The sequence below is a fragment of the Budorcas taxicolor genome, chromosome 12, assembly GCF_023091745.1.
Source record: "Budorcas taxicolor isolate Tak-1 chromosome 12, Takin1.1, whole genome shotgun sequence".
NCBI classification, from domain to species: Eukaryota; Metazoa; Chordata; class Mammalia; order Artiodactyla; family Bovidae; genus Budorcas; species Budorcas taxicolor.
The window spans coordinates 21353922-21376448 of record NC_068921.1 but is presented as its reverse complement, the minus strand read 5'-3'; the positions used below and the strand labels follow the sequence as shown (position 1 = coordinate 21376448).

Genomic DNA, 22527 nt, shown 5'->3' with positions numbered 1-22527 from the left:
CACTCAGTTCCCCTGTAACTAATCCTTTTTGTTAACAGCTTTATGAAGCCATTAGAATTACTTGCATTTGTCCAAAAGTCCTTTTTATAAATCTTCTTGAAGGGGAGGCATTTTTGCAATGGCAACAAAGTGAAATCATAACTTTCTATAATAACAAAAAGACTTAAAAAGCCACATTTAAAGCACCTAGGTTACTGCTGTGACATGCCACACTTTCAGATAATAACCAGAATTACGACGATAATACTTTAACAGGACACATCAAAATTTCATATAATCTCCAGAATATCATTTACCATAAAATATAACCTAAGAAGATTTATTACACATTTGATAAGACTTTCCATTGTAATTTAACATACCAAGTGAACCTAATGAGTTTAATGTTTCTTTGGGGTGTTTAAAGGGCCCTTTGAAGCATCCCAAAGTTTAGCTAGAGGTCAAAGAAACTGTTATAATTTGATTTGGGAAGTTTTGTCAAAACAACATCAAAAGGGTATTAAAACACAACAGGATTATAAGTCACTGTGAAACAATAGTTATTCACTTAGCCAAAGTAACAGTAAAAGATTTCAAAGGCAAATGCCGAGTAGATCACTTAAAAGGTAAAGAACTTAAAATCTGTTATCAAAGGTAGTTTGACATCTTAACAAAACTTGTCTAACAGAGAAAAGCCAAATTCTGTTCTCATTTCAAGATTTCAGCCCTGAGTTGGGTACAGCAATGTAAAACCCATCAGTCTACAAAAGAGGTCAGATTAAAATTGGGTTTCTGGCAGATGGAATAAATCAAGTTCACTTGTCTAGATGGCTAAACTCTTTTTACTAATGTTTATGGAAAGCAAGTCCAAATTACTCTTTTTCAAAATTTGCATTTAAAAAAGATGGTGGAGATAAGGGCTCCCATGAAGACCAGGTAGAACATTTGCAAAGATAAAATTTTTTCTCAGGATAATTTCATTTCCCCTTTATAATACTTTGTTGTTCTTGTTTAATTGCTGTGTTGTATTAATACTTACAAACTTCCTCTTAAGATAACAGGGAAGGTCTTGGGAGTGGTAAAAGGATTAGTGGGTTTTGGATTCTTTTTTGGAACCATACTTTTGGTCCTAAAACAAAGACAGTTTTCTTTTTTTCTTTTTCAAAGAATTGGGTGGCTACCTGAATGATATTGAAGGACTGACATACTCATTTACCTATGTTGGAGAGTTAGCTTGGAGGAGAAGGTCTCTTCCAGAATTCCTGCTAGGCTCTAAATATCAGCTATGCCTAGTTTAGTAAGACCCGTGGCTTTCCATTTTGGTAATCTATTTAGAAACACTTTTGAGGATCTTCCCTAGATTTCAGCCAGTCATTTAAAACTTCCCAAGGGAGTGGAACCTTAGAGGAAGTGCTTTCCATTTTAGCTCAAGCAGTTAGTACTAGAAGTCTTTGTGCTCAAAGTAACCAAGTCAGACCAAAACCTTGCCAGCCAGAAAGTCACCTTCAGAGTCAAATGGCAAAACTGCCCCAAATGTGACCTTCTAGTCCCACTAGGCTTGTGACCCTTGTCCAAAGCACCTTATTTCCCTTCACAGGGAGAACACCTCAAATTTGAGCCAAAGCCCGCCAAATGGAGCTGAAGCTTCCCAAGTTGGAGCCATAGTCCCCAAATGTACGATATCAAAAAGGCCCTGGTGGGACCCTGATGTCAAGCTGTTCTGGGGAAAGGTTACTTGAGCCTTTAATTTACAAAGGAGAGTGGTATCAATTAGAGTCAATCAGTTTGTTCCCCACTGTCGGCGTGACCTGGGCTCCTGTCTTAGTCTAGGGCCATCTCTTCTCCAGTGTCCTTCCTCCCTGCAGCAGGCATGTTCTTCCTTCCCCAGTGGCGGCCTACCTTTAGGTTTCATGTGAGCTCAGTTGTTCAGTCGTGTCTGACTCTTTGCGACTGCATGAACGGTAGCCTGCCAGGCTCCTCTATCCATAGAATTTTCTAAGCAAGAATACTGGAGTGGGTTGCTGTTTCCTTCTCCAGCGGATATTTCTGACCCAGGAACTGAACCCGCATCTCCTACGTTGGTGGCAGGTTCTTTACCACTGAGCCACTGTGAGCCCTCCTTAGGTTACTCATTTTTAGTGCTGCTACCAGAAAACCTGTATTCCGTTTTGCATCTCCTTGCTTCTGTCATTGTTCCCTGCTGTTGAATACTTTTAAGAACAACGTCTACTAACTGAGAAGGATTCATTTCAAACACACTATCTAATTTCTGTAATTTTTTAATCTCTGGGAACACTTTGCCTGATGAAGGCCATATTTATCATCCTTACATTCTCAGGGGCCTCAGGGTCTGTATCTGTGTAGCACCTATAAACTTGATAAATCCTTTCTAGAAACTGTGATGGATCCTCAGTTGGTTTTTGTTTTATCTCTCAAATTTTGTTTAAGCTCTTTCATCTACCGCGTTGTGTACCCCGTTAGGTTTTCTCTCAGACCTCTGCACAATAAGGTGGGTAAGTCCTCTGACTCCTTTTTCTCCTGATGCAATAGCATAAATGCTTCTGCATATGGAATCTCATCTCTTTTGCCTGCTCTTTTGCAAAACACTTCTAACTGTGAGATCGCCTAATAGTTGAGTGAGCCATTCAGGGTCCGTTGCTCTTCTGATCCTAACATATATTGGGTCCACACCCTATTATAGCAGCATAGTCATAGGCTTACAGTTATATTTTGCCCGTTTATCCAATATACACCCAAACGGGCTCTCCTTCAAGATAGTTGGAGTAATTCCCATTTGTAGATGGAATACTTCCCATTTTTAAAAGTATGACCACACCACAACACAAAAGATGAATAGCAATTCCAATATAAAAAATTCCACAAAAAAATTGCAGCATTGATACACCAACAGATTGGCCCCCAACTCCCAAACTTACCCTACGAATCAAATAATTCCAACTAGGGTAGACTTACCCCACAAGAACTAGTTCCCCAATAAACTGGTTCCAACTGAGCAGCTTCCCAGCTCAGGTAAATAAACTTATCCAACAGAACAAATGAACTAATTCCAACTAGGATAGGCTTACCCCCACGAGAACTAGTTCCCCAGTGAACCAGTTCCAGCTCAGGTACAGTCCAACAACAATTCTCCTCCCCAACAGGGTACTCCAACCAAATTGGCTTGTCCCCTAAAGGAAAAGCCCAAATTGAGGTGGGGGTATGTTTCCAGTGTGCACACTGGAGAGACTTACCCTACAAAATTTAGTCCCATCAACGTCAGTTTCTTGCCTCAACTGCCAGGCGCTGGGGAAGCTGATGCCACATCAGGAAATCTTGAAGGGAAGATCCTCAGGACAAGTGGTTCCAGCAGCTGCTAAAGCCTTGCCCCAGTATTCCCTGATTCATACCCAGGGCCAGGTAGCCACAAGCAGCAAGGCTTCTGGGCTGGCTAAGCCAAATCTGAGTCCGCTTGCAGTCTGCTTGCCAAATGACAGGCCCACTAACCAGGTGTTGAGGCAAGGAATACAGTTGGCAAGCCTAGCTGACAGAGAAGATGACAGACTAATGTCTCAAAATAACCATCTTGTCTGGGGTCTGGGTGTGAGGTTCTTTTATAGGACAGAGAAGGGGAGGAGCTGAGGAAGTAAAAACCATCATCTTGCAAATATCTCCTGGAAGGAGGTATGTGTTAATCTCTTCAGGCAGAGGGGCAGGGCTCCTTGTATAATTTAAACTACAACTATAAGGGCAGGTCATAATGTATGATTATAACAAAAGCAATGAGAAAGGAAGGTTAAAATCAAAGAAACAGATCTATCAAGGACTCAGAATTGGCTTTTCTTTGCAACAGTGTAGCTGTCAACCCTGACCCACTGAATTTAGGTGAATACAATGGCCACCTCTTTCTTTCAAAGGGGTGTACTCGCCTTGACCACCATTTGCAGGATCTTTCCAGGTTATACAGAATGCAGCATGAAGAGCTTGAGTCAGCTTCCTGCCCCATGGAAAAGCAGACTTCTGAAAGTCTCTCCCCAGACTCTTTTGTGGGGTTCAGTTCAGTTCAGTCGCTCAGTCGTGTCCGACTCTTTGCGACCCCATGAATCACAGCACGCCAGGCCTCCCTGTCCATCACCAATTCCCGGAGTTCACTCAGACTCACGTCCAGCGAGTCAGTGATGCCATCCAGCCATCTCATCCTCTGTCGTCCCCTTCTCCTCCTGCCCCCAATCCCTCCCAGCATCAGAGTCTTTTCCAATGAGTCAACTCTTCGCATGAGGTGACCAAGGTACTGGAGTTTCAGCTTTAGCATCATTCCTTCCAAAGAGATCCCAGGGCTGATCTCCTTCAGAATGGACTGGTTGGATCTCCTTGCAGTCCAAGGGACTCTCAAGAGTCTTCTCCAACACCACAGTTCAAAAGCATCAATTCTTCAGCGCAGGGGTGTAAGCTTAGATGGTTTTCCCTGCTGTTATGCATTTTGTGAATTGGAGGGAAAGACAATACCTTACTTTGATTCCAATGAAAGTCTGTAGTTTGGGTTTACAATGCTTTTTCTTAGCACACCAGGATTTTTATAAAGCTTCCTTATATTGGGCCCCTAGGCAGCAGGATCTAGTCACAGTTTCCTTAACTTTGTCTGAACCTAAGAATTACCAGGGGCAATTAAAAAGCAACTCACTTGTAAGCACCTAGCAGGTGTGGATGGAACCTTAGCAAATTCCATACTGGGTAAATTGAGGGAAGCGTGCTGAGGACCTTGCCTCCTGGTGACTCTTATATTCAGGGGTTCAGGAAACACTAAGTACAGTGATTGCTCAACTCGAATCAGTCTCCTGTAGGGCGTGTGAAACCACTGATTGCTGGGCCTCACCTTGGAATTTCTGGCTCTGTAGAAAGATTCCCAGGTGATGTTGATGTTGCCTGTCTGGGGACCACTCTTCTGAGCATCACTGGTGAGGCTGAGCCCCACTCCTAGGCTCAGTGGAGAGAGCATGGAAACCCCTGTGGGGTTTATCACCTACCATCCCATGGTTTGGGTAAGTCATTTACCTCTCTTTGCATCTGAAAAATAAGAACTGATATGAGGAGTTTATAAAAATAAAAAGAGAGGGCAGGAGGATAAGAAAAAACCTAAATCTTATTAACAGCGGATTGGATCAGGGTGGATCAGGGTGGAATCCCAGTGTTGAGGACAGAGGACAAAGGGAGTTATGACGTGTCCTGTAGGCCAGCCTGGCTCCACCCACTTGGCAGCTGGCTCACAGCCTGGAGTTTGAGGAAGACGTTTAATCCACAGGAGCCACCCTCAGCAAAACTTACTCCCTAATAGGATCAACGTGGTAACCCAGATGCCAGAGTCTCCTCTAGCTGTGTGGGAGAAAAGCCCCTCAGCTTCCTGCAGAGGAGGAGGGGGCCTGGGGCCTGGTCCCTGTGGGGCATTTACCTGGGGTGTGTTCTCTGTGGCCTGCTCTTCTTGAAAGCTCTCTCTCCTGCTCCACCAGTGCCTTCTCCTGCTGGGCCCCTTGTCACTGACTTCCTGATCCTGGTTCTTTCCAAGAAACCTCTTTTCCTTTGCAAGAAAATCTTCACAGTGATTCTGGGACGTCCACCCGTGAGGCAAAACAAATCTTCCAGCTTCATCTTTGGTTATAGTTTAAGTTATTCTCAGAGTCCCTAACGATTTGAGGGATTAGTGGGCGAGCAGGGGAGGGGAGGGGCAGGGGAGCAAGCAAATAAGCTTAGTTTTGAACATGAAAGATATTAATATTATTATTAATACTAATGACAATAATAGCAACTATTGTGTTGTTTAGTAGCTAAGTCATGTCTGACTCTTTTGCAACCCCATGGACAGTAGCCCACCAGGCTCCTCTGTCCATGGGATTCTCCAGGCAAGAATACTAGAGTGGGTCGCCATTTCCTTCTCCAGGGGATCTTCCTGATCCAGGGATCGAACTCATGTCCCCTACATTGTCAGGCAGGTTCTTTACCACTGAGTCACCTGGGATTGAGTTCTTAACTTATTCAAAGCATATGATAGATGCTTTACGTAATTATCTCACCTACGCTGCCCAGGAAGTAGCTTCTGTGAGAAGCTACTTTGTGCAGATGAAAAGACTGGATCCCAAAAGGGTTAAAGCAACACATGAGACGGCACAGCTGTTAGGAGGCAGAGCTGAGATTTAAATCCAGGTTGTTGGATCCAAAGCCTTTATGATTGAGATTATGTTCAGTTTCAAGTCGGCCTTTCAGGAAGCCTTGGAACACTTAGAAGTCTTGCTTGCCCCACTAAGTGGGCTGCTCACAGCCGAGGCGATGAAAAGCTGCCCTGGATGTCTGGAAGAGTTCCAGATGGTGAGAAGAGCAGCAATAACATTCTTCTTGGTCTCTTGACTGTGAGACCAGGGGCAATGACTGCCCCTGTGGCAATGACTTCAGACCAAACCTGAGCTCATAAACATTCTTTGGTCCTTTTCACCAGTGTCCAGGCATGTAGTTGGCAGTTGTGCTATCCTAGGGTGTGGGGCAGGAGACCAGCTGCTGGCAGTCTGTGCATAAACAGGGCATGGGAAGGGCACCAGGCACCTTCCAGAACCTTCAGGGGAAAAGAGTTGCATTCTATGTTGCAGGGAATCAGCTCTTTAGGTGAGAGATACAGGCTGAGACCCCCAGCCTGCCAGTCTGTGGGGAGAGCTCTGACCTCAGGGTCTCCTGCCAATCCCTCTCTATTCCCCCAGCCGATTCTGTAACCAGGAAATATTGACTACTAGGACAGTCAAGGGCTTCCCTGGTGGCTCAGAGGTTAAAGCATCTGCCTGCAATGCAAGAGACTCGGGTTAGATCCCTGGGTTGGGAAAATCCCCTGGAGAAGGAAATGGCAACCCACTCCAGTAATCTTGCCTGGAGAATCCCATGGAGAGAGGAACCTGGTAGGCTACAGTCCACGGGGTCGCAAAGAGTTGGACACGACTGAGTGACTTCACTTTCACTTTCAGGACAGTCAAGGTAGACGAGGAATCTCAAAGAGCAGAGAGAGGCAGTTGAAAAATTCAGATTTCTTTATCTCTTCATTTTACTTATTTATTTTGGCCACACCACGCAACATGCAGGAACTTAGTTCCCTGACCAGGAATCAAACAAGTGCCCTCAGCGTTGAGAGCATGGGCTTAACCACTGGACCATCAGGGAAGTCCCCCTCCTCCAGAGTTGTTTCTGACCAATATGATGCCTTTGGGCCAATTGGAAAAAGCACCTCCTTCTCATTGTGCTTTGCTGTCATCCTGCAGAAATTGTCCTGATGCAGATACAAATGGGCCATCATTATGACCTGAACGGCGCCCCCTTGAGGTGTGGCCCTGAAGGAGCCTTGCTTCCTCTAAGGGGTGCAGCCCTCACATAACTGCACCTGCCCCTCCTCATTCCCAAATTGCACATCTCCCCGCTTTACTGGGGTCCTTCTATACCTGGGGAGGGACACCTGTCCTGGGGTGCAGTGGCCATGATGCTCTTGGTCTCCTGAGCTCCTCTCCATTTGCCCCAACGTGGGGGAAAAGGCCAAAAAATAAAAATAATAAAATCTATCAAAGAATGTTTTAAGGGGCAGGGGTACCTCCTGGTATTAGAGACAGAAAAGTAGGCTGCCAAACTGTTGGAATCTCCAGGTATTTTCAGAAGGTCAGGAAGCTAATGGTATGGGTGCTGAGAAGATGGTGTTGTTCACAAGACCAGGGAGGAGAGCGGGGTCCCAGGGCGGAGGGGCTGTCTGATGTATGGGGAGAGCACTGCGCCCAGCCCAGGACTTGGCCTTCTCGCTGCAGGAGGTTGTGTTCCCTGCTCCTTAATGTCTATTCTTTCTGTGGGTCTGCTGCTGCCAGGAGTGGCTATGAGTCTGCATCCAAGGACTTTGTCCCTGATGACTTGGAGGTTCAAGTTCCCGGAAGAGCCTTCATGGTCACCGGGGGGAACAGCGGCATCAGAAAAGCAACTGCCATGGAGATCGCCAAGCGAGGTGAGCAGCCTGCTAAGTCATGTGTGTGCTGCCTGTGGCTGGTCCACACCGGGGAGAGGGCCCTGTGTCACACATGGGTCAGGAGCGCCCCAGCCGGCACATGCAGGCGCCCTGGATAGGGACCCCGTGCTGATTGGCACAGCTGCCGGCTTCCTCTTGTTCAGTCGCTCAGTCGTGTCTGACCCTTTGCGACCCCGTGGACTAACCCTCTCATCCTCTGTTGCCCCCTTCTCCTCCCGCCTTCAATCTTTCCCAGCATCAGGGTCTTCTCCGATAAGTCAGTTCTTTGCATCAGGTGGCCAATGTATTGGAACTTCAGCTTCAGCATCAGTCCTTCCAATGAATACTCAGGACTGACTTTCTTTAGGATTGACTGGTTTGATCTCCTTGCCATCCAAGGAACTCTCAAGAGTCTTCTCCAGCATCACAGTTCGAAGGCATCACTTCTTGGGCGCTCAGCCTTCTTTATGGTCTAATTCTCACGTCTGTACATGACTACTGGAAAAACTGTAGCTTTGGCTAGACGGACCTTGGCTGTGCATTAAGCTTCAGACTAGAGGTGGACAGAGTGAGTGACTGGAGGGAGCTCTCCTCAACACTTCATTCATTCACAGGAGAGCTGAGGTCCGGTCCACATGGCAGTGTTTTCTGATTAAGAACAGTAAGGGGCTCCAGTTAACCCTAGGCATCCGAATCACCAGTGGAAACTTAAAAAAAAACACAAAACTTGGACACCTGGTCCCTAGTTCCTGTCTCCTCAATGAGAATGGGGGTGGGAGGGAGACTGGGAATCCATCGCAGTTTGGCCGTGGACCCTAGTTGAGAACAGAGCCCCCAGAATGATGGAAGGGCGGGGGTGTAGTGAACTTCCTTCTTCCTTCCTACTGCTCCTGGTTTCCAGTCTCTGGAGTTTGAGCAGCTGGAAACTGCCTCCTCTCTCTCCTCCCTAAGCTTGGATCTAGAAAGAGGCTCTCTGGGTGCCCATACATTATTCAATCAGCTGAAGTCTTCCTTCAGGTAAATGCCGAATTCTCTGCATCAGCTCGACTGACCCGGCTCACTCAATGGTACTGCGGTGGCTAGAAAAGTCAGCCATGCCTCTCCAGACCCCCTTCTCCTGGAAAAATGGATGTTCTGGCAGAAGTTGGGGAAATAACCTTGGAATTTATCACTTTTCAAGATGCTTGAGATTTTTTTCCCTCCAAAATTAGGCATTTTCCAGGGGAGTATTGTGCCATTTGGAGCTGTATATAATTATCTGTCAAAGCAAGGGGAAGATTAACTGGATCTTAGCAACTGGGAGGTACTCAGAAGAGCTGGGAGGAGGATCAAGCCGAGGGGCTATTATGTGGTTTGCCTGCAGCCTCCTGTGCAACAGACCCTATTTAATAAAGCTGGGTGTTTTAGGTGAAGAAAGCAGGGTCCATAATGCTTATGTCTTAACTGCCACAGCCAAGGCATTCCCCTTTAAATAAGCCTTGATTGATGATGGTGTGACTTCTGCTGGAATAGTCTTGAGAGCCGTTTATAGATTCGCCCGTTTAGTAAATATTTGTTAAATTCCGGCTACATATTAGGGGCTTCTCAACTTGGGCTCCTGGAAACCAGGAGCAGTAGGAAGGAAGAAGGAAGTTCACTACTCACCCCCTCCTTCCATCATTCTGGGGGCTGTGTTCTCAACTAGGGTCCATGGCCAAACTGCAATGGATTCCCAGTCTCTCTCCCACCCCCATCTCCCCAACCCCCATTCTCATTGAGGAGACAGGAACCAGGGACCAGGTGTCCAAGTTTTGTGTTTTTTTTTAAGTTTCCACTGGTGATTCGGATGCCTAGGGTTAACTGGAGCCCCTTACTGTTCTTAATCAGAAAACACTGCCATGTGGACCGGACCTCAGCTCTCCTGTGAATGAATGAAGTGTTGAGGAGAGCTTCCTCCAGTCACTCACTCTGTCCACCTCTAGTCTCCCCACACATTAGACTCACCTGGGGGAGCTTTTAAACCATCCTTAGGCTGGGAGCTTTAAAAACTTTCCAGGTGGGTCTAAAGGGCAGCTGGGTTGAGATCAGTGTGTCAGGTTCCGTATGAGATGCTAGGGATGTGGGTGTGACCAAGACTGACCCTTCTTATCCTTGATGTACGTGGGTGTGTGTGCTTAGTCACGTCTGATCTTTGTGACCCCTGGACTGTAGCCCGCTAGGCTCCTCTGTCCGTGGGATCCTCCAGGCAAGAATACTGGAGTGGGTTGCCATTCCTTTCTCCAGGGGATCTTCCCCACCTAGAGACTGAACCTAGGTCTCCTGGATTGGCAGCTGGGTTCTTTGCCACCTGAGCCACCGGGGAAGCTCATCCTTGGTGTATTCAGACCCTTAAAGAAAATCAAGACGTTGCTCCAGTTGCACCGTCAGCCCAGGTAGGCAGGGGCACGGATTCCAGGACCACCCTCTCCTTTCCACCTGCTGCTCTGACTGTGGGGACCATCTGCAGATTTTCCAGAATAGTCTCCGTATCAGGTCCTCTTTCTGTGAGCCCGTGTGTGTTCATCCCGCCTTGGAAAGAGCGCGTCTCCAGGGCTGTCACTGTGGCTGTCCCTCACAGCGCTTTTTTTGAATTCCACCAGGTGGCACAGTTCACCTGGTTTGTCGAGATCACAGCCGAGCGGAAGGTGCCAGAGCTGAGATCATCGAGGAGAGCGGGAACCAGGTGAGTGGCAGTGCCCCTCCTGCAGGGGGCTTCCTGCCTGCGGGCACTGCAGTGCGGGGGCGGGACTCCTGGCCACGCTCCTGCACCCGAGCTGGCAGGGCTCTGTTCACGCTTCTGCTTGGGAGGCGGCCTCAGCCCACAGAGCTGGAGCCGCGCTTCTCAAAGGCTGGGCCGGACCTGGGTGATGGGGCAGTGACCCCCACTCCCCCAGTGAAGGCCTGCCTGGGCGACATGACCCAGACAAGGCCCTGCCGGGGTCCCTCCCCCAAGAAGGAGGCCGCGTCCCTGAGACATGTCCAGGGGACTCAGGGTGAGCCAAGCTGTAAACCAACTCGGTGGCCTTCGGATAAAGAAGGACGGCAAATGACGTTTCGGCCTTGATGAGAGCCGCTTCCTATCGAGAGTGTTCAAAGCTGGCTCACCGTTCTGTGGGCCTCCTGCTCTGACACACTTGGAACCAGGACAGGCTACATAATCTGCAGGGCCCCAGTGCAAAATCAGAGTGTGGGGACCCTGGTGTACAAAGCATAAGACTTCCATGTACATGTGTTATTATACTTGTTATATTATACTTGTTTTTCTCTTTCCGACTTCACTGAACCTATTTGCAGGACAGGAATAGAGATGCGCACACAGAGAACAGGGTGGTGGACGCAACGGAGAAAGGCAAGCGTGGGATAGAGAGAGTAGCGTGGAAACATATACATTGAAAGTAGCAGTGTTAGTCGCTCAGTCGTGTCTGACTCTTTGTGACCCCATGGACTGTAGCCGGTCAGGCTCCTCTGTCCATGGGATTTTCCAGGCAAAAATACTGGCGTGGGTAGCCATTCACTTCTCCAGGGAATCTTCCCAACTCAGGGATTGAACCCAGGTCTCCTGCATTGCAGGCAGATTCTTTTCTGTCTGAGCCACCAGGGAAACCCAAACATATATGTTGCTGCTGCTGCTGCTGCTGCTGCTAAGTCGCTTCAGTTGTGTCCGACTCTGTGCGACCCCATAGACAGCAGCCAACCAGGCTCCCCCGTCCCTGGGATTCTCCAGGCAAGAACACTGGAGTGGGTTGCCCTTTCCTTCTCCAATGCATGAAAGTGAAAAGTGAAAGTGAAGCCTCTCAGTCGTGTCTGACTCTTAGCGACCCCATGGACTGCAGCCTACCAGGCTCTTCCATCCATGGGATTTTCCAGGCAAGAGTACTGGAGTGGGGTGCCATTGCCTTCTCCGAACATATATGTTACCATGCGTAAAACAGTATGGGAAGCTGCTGTGTAACACAGGGAGCTCAGCTCGGTGCTCTGTTGATGAGCTAGGGAGGTGCGATGTGGGGTGGTAGGGAGACCCAAGAGGGAGAGGACATTGTATACTTACGGCTGAGTCATGCTGTTGTATGGCAAAAACCAACACAACGTTGTAAAGTAATTATCCTCCAATTAAAAATTAAAACAAAACCTAAGGCTTAGAGGACGGTGAAGGCAGAACATTAGCATAAGCAGGGCCTGGATGTGGGGTCTGTGCGCCTGTGCAGTTGCTTCCAAGGAGCTGGCCCCGGTGGAAACCCCAGGGTCCCATGGAGGGGAGCAGGCTGGCCGGTAGTGACCACCAGCCCCTTGCATGTCCACTGAGAGCGTCTTGCCTCCAGGCCCACCTGGAGTTCCCTCCTCTGTCCTGTACCCCCGCTCCTCCGGCAGCCCCCACGCCTGCTGCCTCTCCATGCACTGCCTCCAGCTGAGGGGCGGACGGCACCCCACTCCCACAGGCGTGGGCCGTGGCCAAGAGGAGAAAAATTCGCCCCAGCCTAGAATGGAGTAGTCTGCCTCTGCCCATGAGGGTTATCTTTTATCTGGAAGTAATGTTTTCAAGGCAAGAGGCTGTCCTTCTCCCTTTCACTTGGCAGCCTCTCGCCATCAGACGCCCCCGGAGGCTTCGTGCTGGCCGTGAGCACAAAGGTCTCTAAACCTTCCTCTGCAAGTGGGGCTGCGATCTGGGGGCTGCAGTTCTTGAGATGTAAGGCTGGCTGGCTGGCTGCCTGCTGGTAACTTTGGGCGGCGCTGCTGCAGGACTTAATGGGAACGCTGATCTCAGGCCACGGGCAGGGGAGGGCTTGCCTGGATTCCAGCCCGCCGTGGGCTCGGCTACATTCTTTACCAAGTGAATTTATATAGAAAAAGATGCCAGTATGGTTCTGCTGATGCTGTTGAGCCCTCCTTATACCCAACGGCACCATCTTTGGGAGGAAGAACTGAAAGCAGGATCCAGCATGTTTCTTGGGGTGCGGAGAGGGAGCCCCCATCCCCACACACAACCCCTGGCAAATCCTCTCCTCTTTCATCTGTGTAAGTGGCCTCCAGCACTCACTGAGAGCTCGGCGGTCCAGGGCCGGTGACACCTTCTGCCCACCCCTGGAGGTGTGGTTTCACTGACTCAATGCCTCCTCCAGGCTCTGCTGCTCTGTGATGACCTAGAGGGGCGGGGCAGGGGGTGGGAGGGAGGCTCATGAGCGAGGGGACATTGTATACTTACGGCTGATTCACGGTGTTGTATGGCAGAAACCAACACATTATAAAGCAATAATTCAGTTCAGTCGCTCAGTCATGTCTGTCTCTTTGCAACCCCAGCATGCCAGGCCTCCCTGTCCATCACCAACTCCCGGAGTTTGCTCAAACTGATGTCCATCAAGTGAGTGATGCCATCCAACGATCTCATCCTCTGTCATCCCCTTCTCCCCCTGCCTTCAACTTTCCCAGCATCAGAGTCCTCCAGTGAGTCAGCTCTTTGCATCAGGTGGCCAAAGTACTGGAGTTTCAACTTCAGCATCAGTCCTTCCAATGAACATTCAGGACTGATTTCCCTTAGGATGGACTGGTTGGATCTCCTTGCAGTCCAAGGGACTCTCAAGAGTCTTCCCCACACCACAGTTCAAAAGCATCAATTCTTCGGCACTCAGCTTTCTTCACAGTCCAACTCTCACATCAATACATGACTACTGGAAAAACCATAGCTTTGACTAGACAGACCTTTATTGGCAAATTGTTGATAAAGCAATTATCCTCCAATTAAAAAAACATTTTTTTTAAAGCTTAAAACTTGGAGTTGTGGGCCCCTTAATTGTGGGCAGCGGATGGAGCAGCAGCAGGTGTTGGTGGGGAGGCTGCTGGAGGAGCAGGTGTGCAGGACAGAGGAGGGAACCCCAGGATCAGCTGCTCCTCTCTGTCTGTGAAGCTTTGTCAGGGGGACGAGGGGAGGAGCTGGGCTCTGCCCTCACTGAAGCCTTGTGGGCTAGACAGTGTGCTTAGCTTTCCTGAACCTCAGTTTCCTCATCTGAAAATTAGAGGTGATATTATTTTGTTCAGGTTCCATTCAGCATGCACCATCTTTAGTTGCAGCGTTCGAATTCTTTATTGCAGCATGTGGAATCTAGTTTCCAGGCCAGGGTTCCTACCCGGGTCCCTGGGTTTTTTACACACCAGCACCTGGCTGGTTCCTTCTCCTGGTCACAGAGGACAGCTGGCCTCTTCTGGGAGCTTCTGTCTTCCTAGCTTCTCGCAGAGGGAGCCAGACGATTCCTTTCACCTTTTCAGGATGGTTCATTTCACCAGGATCCATGGCTGATTTCCCTGTTCCTTGCTGCTGAGATGCCTTGGGTGCTTCTAGGAAACTCAAGGAGACTGTGGGATGATCAGAGTAAAATTGATTTTAGCTCACTTGAATTTTGTTGGTTTTCAAACCTGGATTTTGTGTGAGTGTTTCGCAGCCCTGCAGGGTGGGAGGGGATCCTACAGTGATTTCGGGGAAGGCCTTGGAATGAAAGGATTAGGTGTCTGGACTTGGCCTGCCCTCATCGGTAGAGGCTCATGGCTGACTCTGGTGTGAGTCAGCAGCCTCGTGTTCCCTCTGGCTGGGCCGGGGCCTTCAGAGTCTTTTGAGAAGAGTGTAGTCCTGTACGGACAGTGCTTTCCTCTCCCTTGAAGGCAGAGGAAGACTCAGTTATGCCAGACTTAAACCAAACATGGCACTCAAGCTCATTACAGGCCTTCTGAGTCAATGATAACGTTTCTCATTCTCTGAGCCTTTGTCTCAGGATGAGGCAACATGTTTTAAGATCGGTAGAAGTTCTTCCTTGGGTTCAGTGGCTCAGTTGCTGGGGAAACGGAGGCAGGGAACTGAGCTCTGCTTTATCATGGGTTTTATGGCTTGTCTGGAGGTCAGTTTCCAGCAGCAGAAATCTCCGTCCTGGGTTGCTGATAAGTCTCTGACGCCTGCTGGAGTTCAGGGACGCTGAGCCTCAGTGACATTCAGTGACGTTGAACTCAGGGACGTTCAGTGGGTGCTGAGAATGCAAGTTTCATTTATGTGCTGGGAAAAAGGGCTCAACAGCCAAAGTGCATTGCTCATTTACATGCATGGCTGGGTGCGCACCACTGCCACAGGGTGCCCTCAATGTGGCTCCTCCATCAGGGAGCTGTGAGTCTACGGCGGGTGGGGTGGGGGAGTGGGGCTGTGTCCGGAGGTAACCATAGCACAGGGCTGAGACTGACATTGTAAGCAAGGACTGAGTCACGGAGGAAGTTGTCATCTCATAGTTCTGATGTGCCCTGGATATTCCGTTGGGACCAAAATATTGACAAAAAACCCCCAAATGATTGGTAGGAAACTGTGACACATCCATGCAATGTTTTGTGGTCATTAGAAGAAATAAGGTAGATTTATATTTAAGGAAAAAACATCTCTAAAACATGTTGTTAAATGAAAAAGAAGGATATGTAACAATGTTTAGTCTGAATCTATTTATATGGAAAGGGGCTACACATACACATGTGTGTCTATATAATGCTTAGTATATATATATATGTTTATATATGATGCCTGAAACATGTATGTATAAATGTTGTATGTGCTTAAAGTATTTCTGGGTGATTCATAAGAAATTGTGAACAATGATGTACTTCTGAGCAGTGAGACTTTCCATTTTATATCATTCCAAATGATTTTTTTTAAACCCTTTTTAATGAAAAAAGTACAGTTTTTAAAAAAGCATTACAACTTCTTTTGTTTTCTGGTTTAGAACATCTTTCTGCATATTGTGGACCTGTCTGTTCCCAAGTCAATCTGGAAATTTGTTGAAAATTTCAAGCAGGAACATACCCTCAATGTCTTGGTGAGCTTTGTAAACATAAGTAGGGGATAAATCTCATGCATGAGTGTTTCTTCTCTGTGTGGATGAAGACTCTGTGTGGGGGGTATATGTGTGTGTGTGTGTGTATCTTTATGGCGACACCTGAGTGAGACTCTTTTATGGGGAAGCCTATTCATATCACCAGGTTAACTCATTAGAGTCATTCTAGCCATGTTGCTTGGATGTGTGAGTAAAGGAAGGGACCCTATACTGGTTCTTTGAGGGTGATGGAAATGTTCCATTTTTTCGTAAAATGATTTGTGTACTGCCATTCGTGAACGCTGTAGATTTGGGGATTGATGTATTAAAATTAGAGGCTCAGGGGGAAAATTAAAAAGCTTAGTCCAAAAGAACACCTGTCGCAGACAGCCAAAGCTTTTAGTATCACAGTCAGTTGCTCCAGGGAGAAAGTTGGAAGACTCAGGTGGGTTGGTGTCCCTCTGCTCCTCCCACACATTCTGCTTTGAGCTGAGCTGCTTTTCTGCCCAGTGTTTCTCATGTGCTCCAAAATGTTCGCTCAGACCCAGGTCTCGTCTTCCACTGTCCAGTATGGCTACAGAGCATTTGAAATGCAGCTGGTTCAAAGTGAGCTGCTCCATCAGTGTAAAAATCCACCAAAGTCGAAAACTTAGGGTAGAAAAAACCAAAAGTAAACGAACATTTTTATATTGATTACATTTTTATGTTGATTACATCTTGAAATGCTACTATTTTAGATATAGTGAGTTAAATATTATACGTTATTAAAATCAATTCTACCTGTTTCTTTTTATGTTTTTATTTTTTATTTTTTGGTGAGTTACGTTTTATTTGGGGCAAAATGAGGACTGCAGCCTGGGAGACAGCACCTCAGATAACACTGAGAAGCTGTTTTTCTTTTTACCTTTTTAATGTGACTACTTTCTAGAAAACTTGAAATTACATACTTTTACTGGATAGCATTGGTCTAGACACATTTCCAGGGCACTTCATTGTGAATTAGGTTGCCTGGCCATGCCTTAGTCATTGGAGGTCTCTGCACAGTCCCATGGCTGAGCCAGCTGCACAGGGGTTTTGGTGTGAAGAGACAGGAGAGCAGAGCATGAACTGTCATCATATACATGTGGGACCCGTGGAGGCGTGGAGCTGTGGGATGTGGAAACAGGTCCCTTGGCCCTATTTTCCTTTATTTTGAAATGGGAACTGTAATTTCTAGATCAATAATGCAGGTTGCATGGTCAATAAGAGGGAGCTCACGGAAGACGGACTCGAAAAAAACTTTGCTACCAACACTCTGGGTAAGTGTAAGCGGTTCTATTATTTATTTATAGCAAGATAAATGGAGAAGATCAGAAACTGTAGAAGGATCAGAAAAGTAGTGATAAACTTCTGGAGTTCTTGGTGCACAACATGATTGTATTCACTTTATCTTTAAATGCATTATCTTTTCTTCATAAAACACTCTTGTCTTATTTTTTATAATATGCGTTAGTGCCAGAAGTACTATTCTTAAAATGATGTTTTTCCTAGGAAGCTCAAGGCTCATTACAGACATGACTTTGGTGAGGAGGGCAGGGTCACCTTAGGTGGAGCGGGCAAGTATGAAAACTGCAGCAAGGAGAACTTCCAGCCAGGGCTGAGGAAGGAGCAGCCAGGAGACAAGAGCATGGGCCTAGAAAGGCATGCGTTTACCTGGGACACAGGAGCCCTGGGCTCCAGACCCTCCCTGCTCTGTAAGAACAGGCCAGCGCATTTTGTGCCAGGTCAGTGATTCTCAAAGTGAGGTTCCTGGACCATCACCAGGGAACTTGGTGGAAATGCACGTTCCTGGGCCTCACCCCAAGATCCACTGACTCCAAAACTGGGATGGAGCTGAGAAATCTGTGTTTGAACGAGCCCTCCAGACGATTCTGGTGCACACTTCAGTTTGAGAACCCATGGGCCAGGATTTTAACCTCTTTGGATTTTTCTCCTTCTTGAACCAAGGAGGCTGGAGTACAGATCTTCCTCAACTTGGGATGGGGTGAGGTCCCAGTCAACCCATCGTGCGTAGGTTGATCACGTTGTAAACTGAAAATACATTAATCCACCTAACCAACGGAACATCCTTGCTCAGCCCAGCCAACCTTAAACAGGCTTAGAACACTTAACGTTAGCCTACAGTTGGGAAAAATCATCTAACACAAAGCCTAGTTTATAATGAAGTATTGCATTGCTCATGTTTATGAAATATTGTGCTGCAAGTGAGAGACACAGTGCTTGTCTGGTCCAGAGTGGCGGTAATGTGCAGGTTGCTCACTCTTGTGATTGCCTGGCTGACTGGGAGCTTGCCGTGCATCCTGAGAGAGCGTCTTACCGTTTATTACCAGCTCCGGAAAAGTTCAAAATCCCAAATTCAACATACAGTTTCTAAGGAATGCATATTGCTTTCACACCATGGAAAAATCATAATTCAAACCGTTGTAAATCGGGGACCGTCTGTAGACGATTTCAGTGCCTTGGAGAGATTTCACCTTGGAGAGGCAATGAATCTCAGATTCTCCCCGGTGACCATACCACTTCCTCTGAGGAAGTGAGGCTTTTAATAAGGCATTTTAATTAATCCTAAGTCACAAGATGAATAGTGGGGGTTCCTGTGGCTCCTGGGGTCATTGAGGGTGACCATTAAATAGCAACCTCTTCCCACCCAAGAACTGAACAGTGTGAAGAGTAAGGCAGTAGAATAATAATGAATGAAAGCCCTAAGTCACTGTTGCTGATAAGGCTGGTTGAAGGGTGTGGCTCAGGTAAGAGCCAGATGGCTTCCTTAATGCTGAATCCCCAGAATTAGACAGGCTTGTTGGCTTTGTTGTGACTGGATAATCCCAGACAGAGACCACCAACCCCTCCCAGGAAGCCCAGTTTCTTGCTCCCAAATGTACTACATTTATTACTGGAGTGCTGACCTCCCTGGGATGGAGGAAGGAAGGGGCCAAAGGAGGTTGCTCATCATTCTGTCTCCAGGAACATAGGGAGTGGAGAAGGACCCTTCTGCCCAGCTCTGAGGTTGCATTTCTTTCTTTTTAAACAAATCTCTGGGAGCTTGCAATGAAACGCTGCAGGTTTAGGACAAAATATTCCCATCTTCTGCTTTGTTCCAAATGCGGTATCCTTGGCCAAAGTACCAGAAGTACACAAATGTGGGGTCATGCCAGAGTTTGCCTTCTGACTCTCCTGGATGGTAAGGACTCCTGGGGTCCTAGCAGCTGGCCTCCTAGGTTAGCTGCACCCCAGGATCAGCTTTGTGATTTGTAGGGCCCAGTGGCAAACAAAAGTGGGGACTCCTCTGTTCAAAAAGTACAAGGGGTTACACAAGACCAAGCCAGCTCTGCTGCTTCCCACCCACCTGTCCACCACCCAGCTCCATTCCACTGGGTGTGTGCTGCGTGCTAGGCCCTGAGGGGTGGGGGGTGTATACACGTCATTGAACCCGCAGCACCACCCTGTAGTGGAGGTATTCCTGCCTGTACAGTTATAGGTGAAAAAGCTAGGACTGAGGGAGCTTGTGTAACTTGCCCAAGGTCAAGTGGAGGAGCCAGAATTTGAACCCAGGTCCGTCTGCCTCCAGAGCCCATGTTCGTAACCAGGACAAGTTCTGCCAGCCTCTCCCCCAGCATCTCCTCCCTCAGATCTGAAACTGCTTTGATGTGAAATAAGGGCCAAGGGAGCCTGGGAGTGGGGAGACCCGCCATGCTGGGGAAGCATGGTGTGGGGCTGGGGCACTGCTTAGAGGACCCCCTGGGAATCTGCATTGATTGAGAATGTGGGTAGATCTGATGGACTCCAAGACTGCCTTTTCTTCTTTTTTTTTTTTTCCTGCACTGCATGGGTTGTGGGATCTTAGGTCCCCAACCAGGGATTGAACCCAGGTCACAGTAGTGAAAGTGCTGAGTCTTAACCACTGGACTGCCAGGGAACTTCCTTTTATTTTTTGCCTTTTTCATTACACAGCTGGTTATGTTGTACTTTTGTATGGATCGGGTCTGCTTCCAAGGACCTTGATAGCTCTTCATTTTCATTTCCTGCTTGTGCTAGAAACATTGATCTTTCCAACTTCTCTGAGAAGCCTGATAATTCTCATGCTTAATATTTATTCATCCTCTCCAGAGGGGAAGATGGAGTCCAATGTACACAGAGGCAATTCAGTGACGGGAGGGCAGGTAGACGTCTCTCTGCTTCACAGATGAGGAGATACAAGGAGGTTCAAATATTATTATTCTTGAGCAGGTCTGGAGCCCAATGGACAGCTCAGACCTCTGAGTCCTAGGAAATTGCTGGCTGCCTTTCTAATATGAAACATGTTTTCCCAGCTCGATTATGCAACACGGGTTACGTTGTTTTCTGTTTTCTAAGATTCAGTTGGGCCACTAGAAATACCTCCAGTCCTCAGGCAAACGTTGGTAGATTCCTGATAACCCCGAGGACAAGACAATACTAGCATCTGCAGAATTTATCGCCAGGTTCTAAGGGTTTGGAAACTCTTAGGTTTGGTGGAGGATCACTGAGATGCTGTCAGAACCTGTGACTGTGTGCGGCTCCACGTGACAAAATCATAGTACATGAATTAGATACAGTTTGGAAATCACTCTCCTTCTCCTTTTGTGGGTGTGGGTGTGGTTGGGGCCTGGAGAGGTTTTCATCATTCACTCTCCCAGGGAACAAAAACGAACTGCCTGGGGTAGCTTTGTGGGGAGATGAAGCGTAGAGGTGAAGCGATCTCATGAGACAGATTCTGCTGGGTTGCTGTTCTTCCTCCTGGGTTTTGGGTCTTCTCCAAGCATATATATTTTGCCTGTTAGTATTCAGCGGCATTAAGAGTCTGCGAGGAGGGAAGACAGATGTGGGGAGGGGGCGGTGGCGCTTGGCTGAGTGCTGTGCTGGCAGCCGGCCACAGCCCGAGCTCCAGCCGATTAAAACTCTCACCCACGTCTCAGCCCCTCTCACCCATGGGGCGCAAGACGACGACGCTGTCCACGTCCTCCAGAACTGCTGTGTCACCAATTAATTGGCTGTAATAAACAGGCGGGGTGCCTCAGCCGTTTGGTAGAAGGTGGGGAAGTTCAGTTGAGGTCACTTTGGAAGGCCATACATACGCCGTGTGAGCGTGCATGTGTGTGCGTGCATGTGTGTGCAAAGTCGCTTCCAGTCATGTCCGACTCTGCGACCCTGTGAACAGTAGCCTGCTAGACTGCTCTGTCCATGGGATTCTCCAGGCAAGAATACTGGAGTGGGTTGCCGCGCCCTCCTCCAGGGGATCTTTGTGACCCAGGGATGGAGCCTAAATCTCCTGTGGCTCCTGAATTACAGGCAGATTCTTTACCACTGAGCCACCGGGGAAGGCCGTACATAAGCAGTATGTTCAGTATGTACAGTGAATGTTCACGTTCTGCTCACTTCACATTCTGTTATCTGGCGCTTTCTACTGCTGGCACAGATCCACACCCAATGGGAAATGCTACTGAAAGCAGGGACCCAGGGTCCAGAAACACCTTAATATGTGCTTGTTGTCTAGTCACTAAGTCACGTCCGACTCTTTGCAACCCCGTGGACTGTAGCCCGCCAGGCTCCTCTGTCCATGGGATTTCCCAGGCGAGAATACTGGAGTGGGTTACCATTTCCTTCTCCAGGGGATCTTCCTGACCCTGGAATTGAACCTGCGACTGCTGCACTGGCAGGCAGGTTCTTGACTGGTCAGGGAAGCCCACACCTTAATGTAATAGTGATGATGCTGATGGTAACAGTGTACACACCGGGCACTTTCCACATGCCAGGGCTGCACTGCTTTTCTTGAATTATCTCATTCAGTCCTCCTAACAACTCTACAGATTTCACAGACAAGGAAACAGGGTCAGAAATAGTTTGAAACTATTTCTGCGACTCACCTTCCTAAATAAAATTATAGCTGGTACGTTTTTGCTATAGGGTTGTATCTGTCAGCTCTTGCTACATAACAAGCATCCCCCAGATCTCTGAGGCGCACAATAATAAACATGTCTTTCCTGCTGACTCTTATCCAGGTCTGTTGGGTGGACTAACCTCAGCTGGGCTCAGCAGGGTATCTCAGCAAATAGTGTCTACATTATGTTCCAAATCCTTGCATCCTCCTTGGACCGTTAGGCTGGCCAGAGTATGTTCCAGCAGCAAGAGCAGAAGCGCAAGTGTGCCAGCACCTTGCAAGTCCCTGCTTGCTTCAGACCTGCTAACATCTAACCACTAATACAAGCCATTTCACAGAGCCCCGAATCAAGAGTCGGGGAAACATACTCCTTCCAGGAAGGTGGGGAGAGGGGTGCATATGGTCAAACAGCAATCTGCAACAAGGGTCTGTTCTATTACATTCTGATTCTGTGGAAATGGGTCCTCTGAGTTAAAGATGTGGTTAACTAGTAGCCTGAAATGTTTAATGGACAAAATATGTTGTCTGTTCAGTAAACATTTATAGAGCACACACTGTAAGCTGTGGTCAGTGATAGTCAGAAATTATAGGGACTTCTGGTCCAAAGGGTGAATCAGACACACAAACAATTTCAGTAACTATACAGTAAGTTCTCTTTTCATCCATGAAGGGAGCTGGGGTCCAGACCCTAGAGAACAGCACTTTTGAGGGATATGCCCTCAGACACTGAATGTGTTTGGCACCAGGCATTCTCG

At 47.8% G+C, this 22527-nt stretch overlaps 1 protein-coding gene across 2 annotated transcripts in view; it reads left to right on the top strand.

The window, feature by feature from the left end:
- Positions 1 to 22527, top strand: part of DHRS12 (dehydrogenase/reductase 12) — a 41780-nt gene that overhangs the window by 2845 nt on the left and 16408 nt on the right. Inside the window, exons 2-5 of one of the 2 annotated variants that reach the window (XM_052650149.1) lie at positions 7854 to 7987; positions 10606 to 10688; positions 15748 to 15840; positions 17054 to 17135. In XM_052650149.1, coding sequence (XP_052506109.1) covers positions 7854 to 7987; positions 10606 to 10688; positions 15748 to 15840; positions 17054 to 17135 — 392 coding nt within the window. The remainder of the gene's footprint in view (positions 1 to 7853; positions 7988 to 10605; positions 10689 to 15747; positions 15841 to 17053; positions 17136 to 22527) is intronic. The other variant, XM_052650150.1, reaches the window with a different exon arrangement.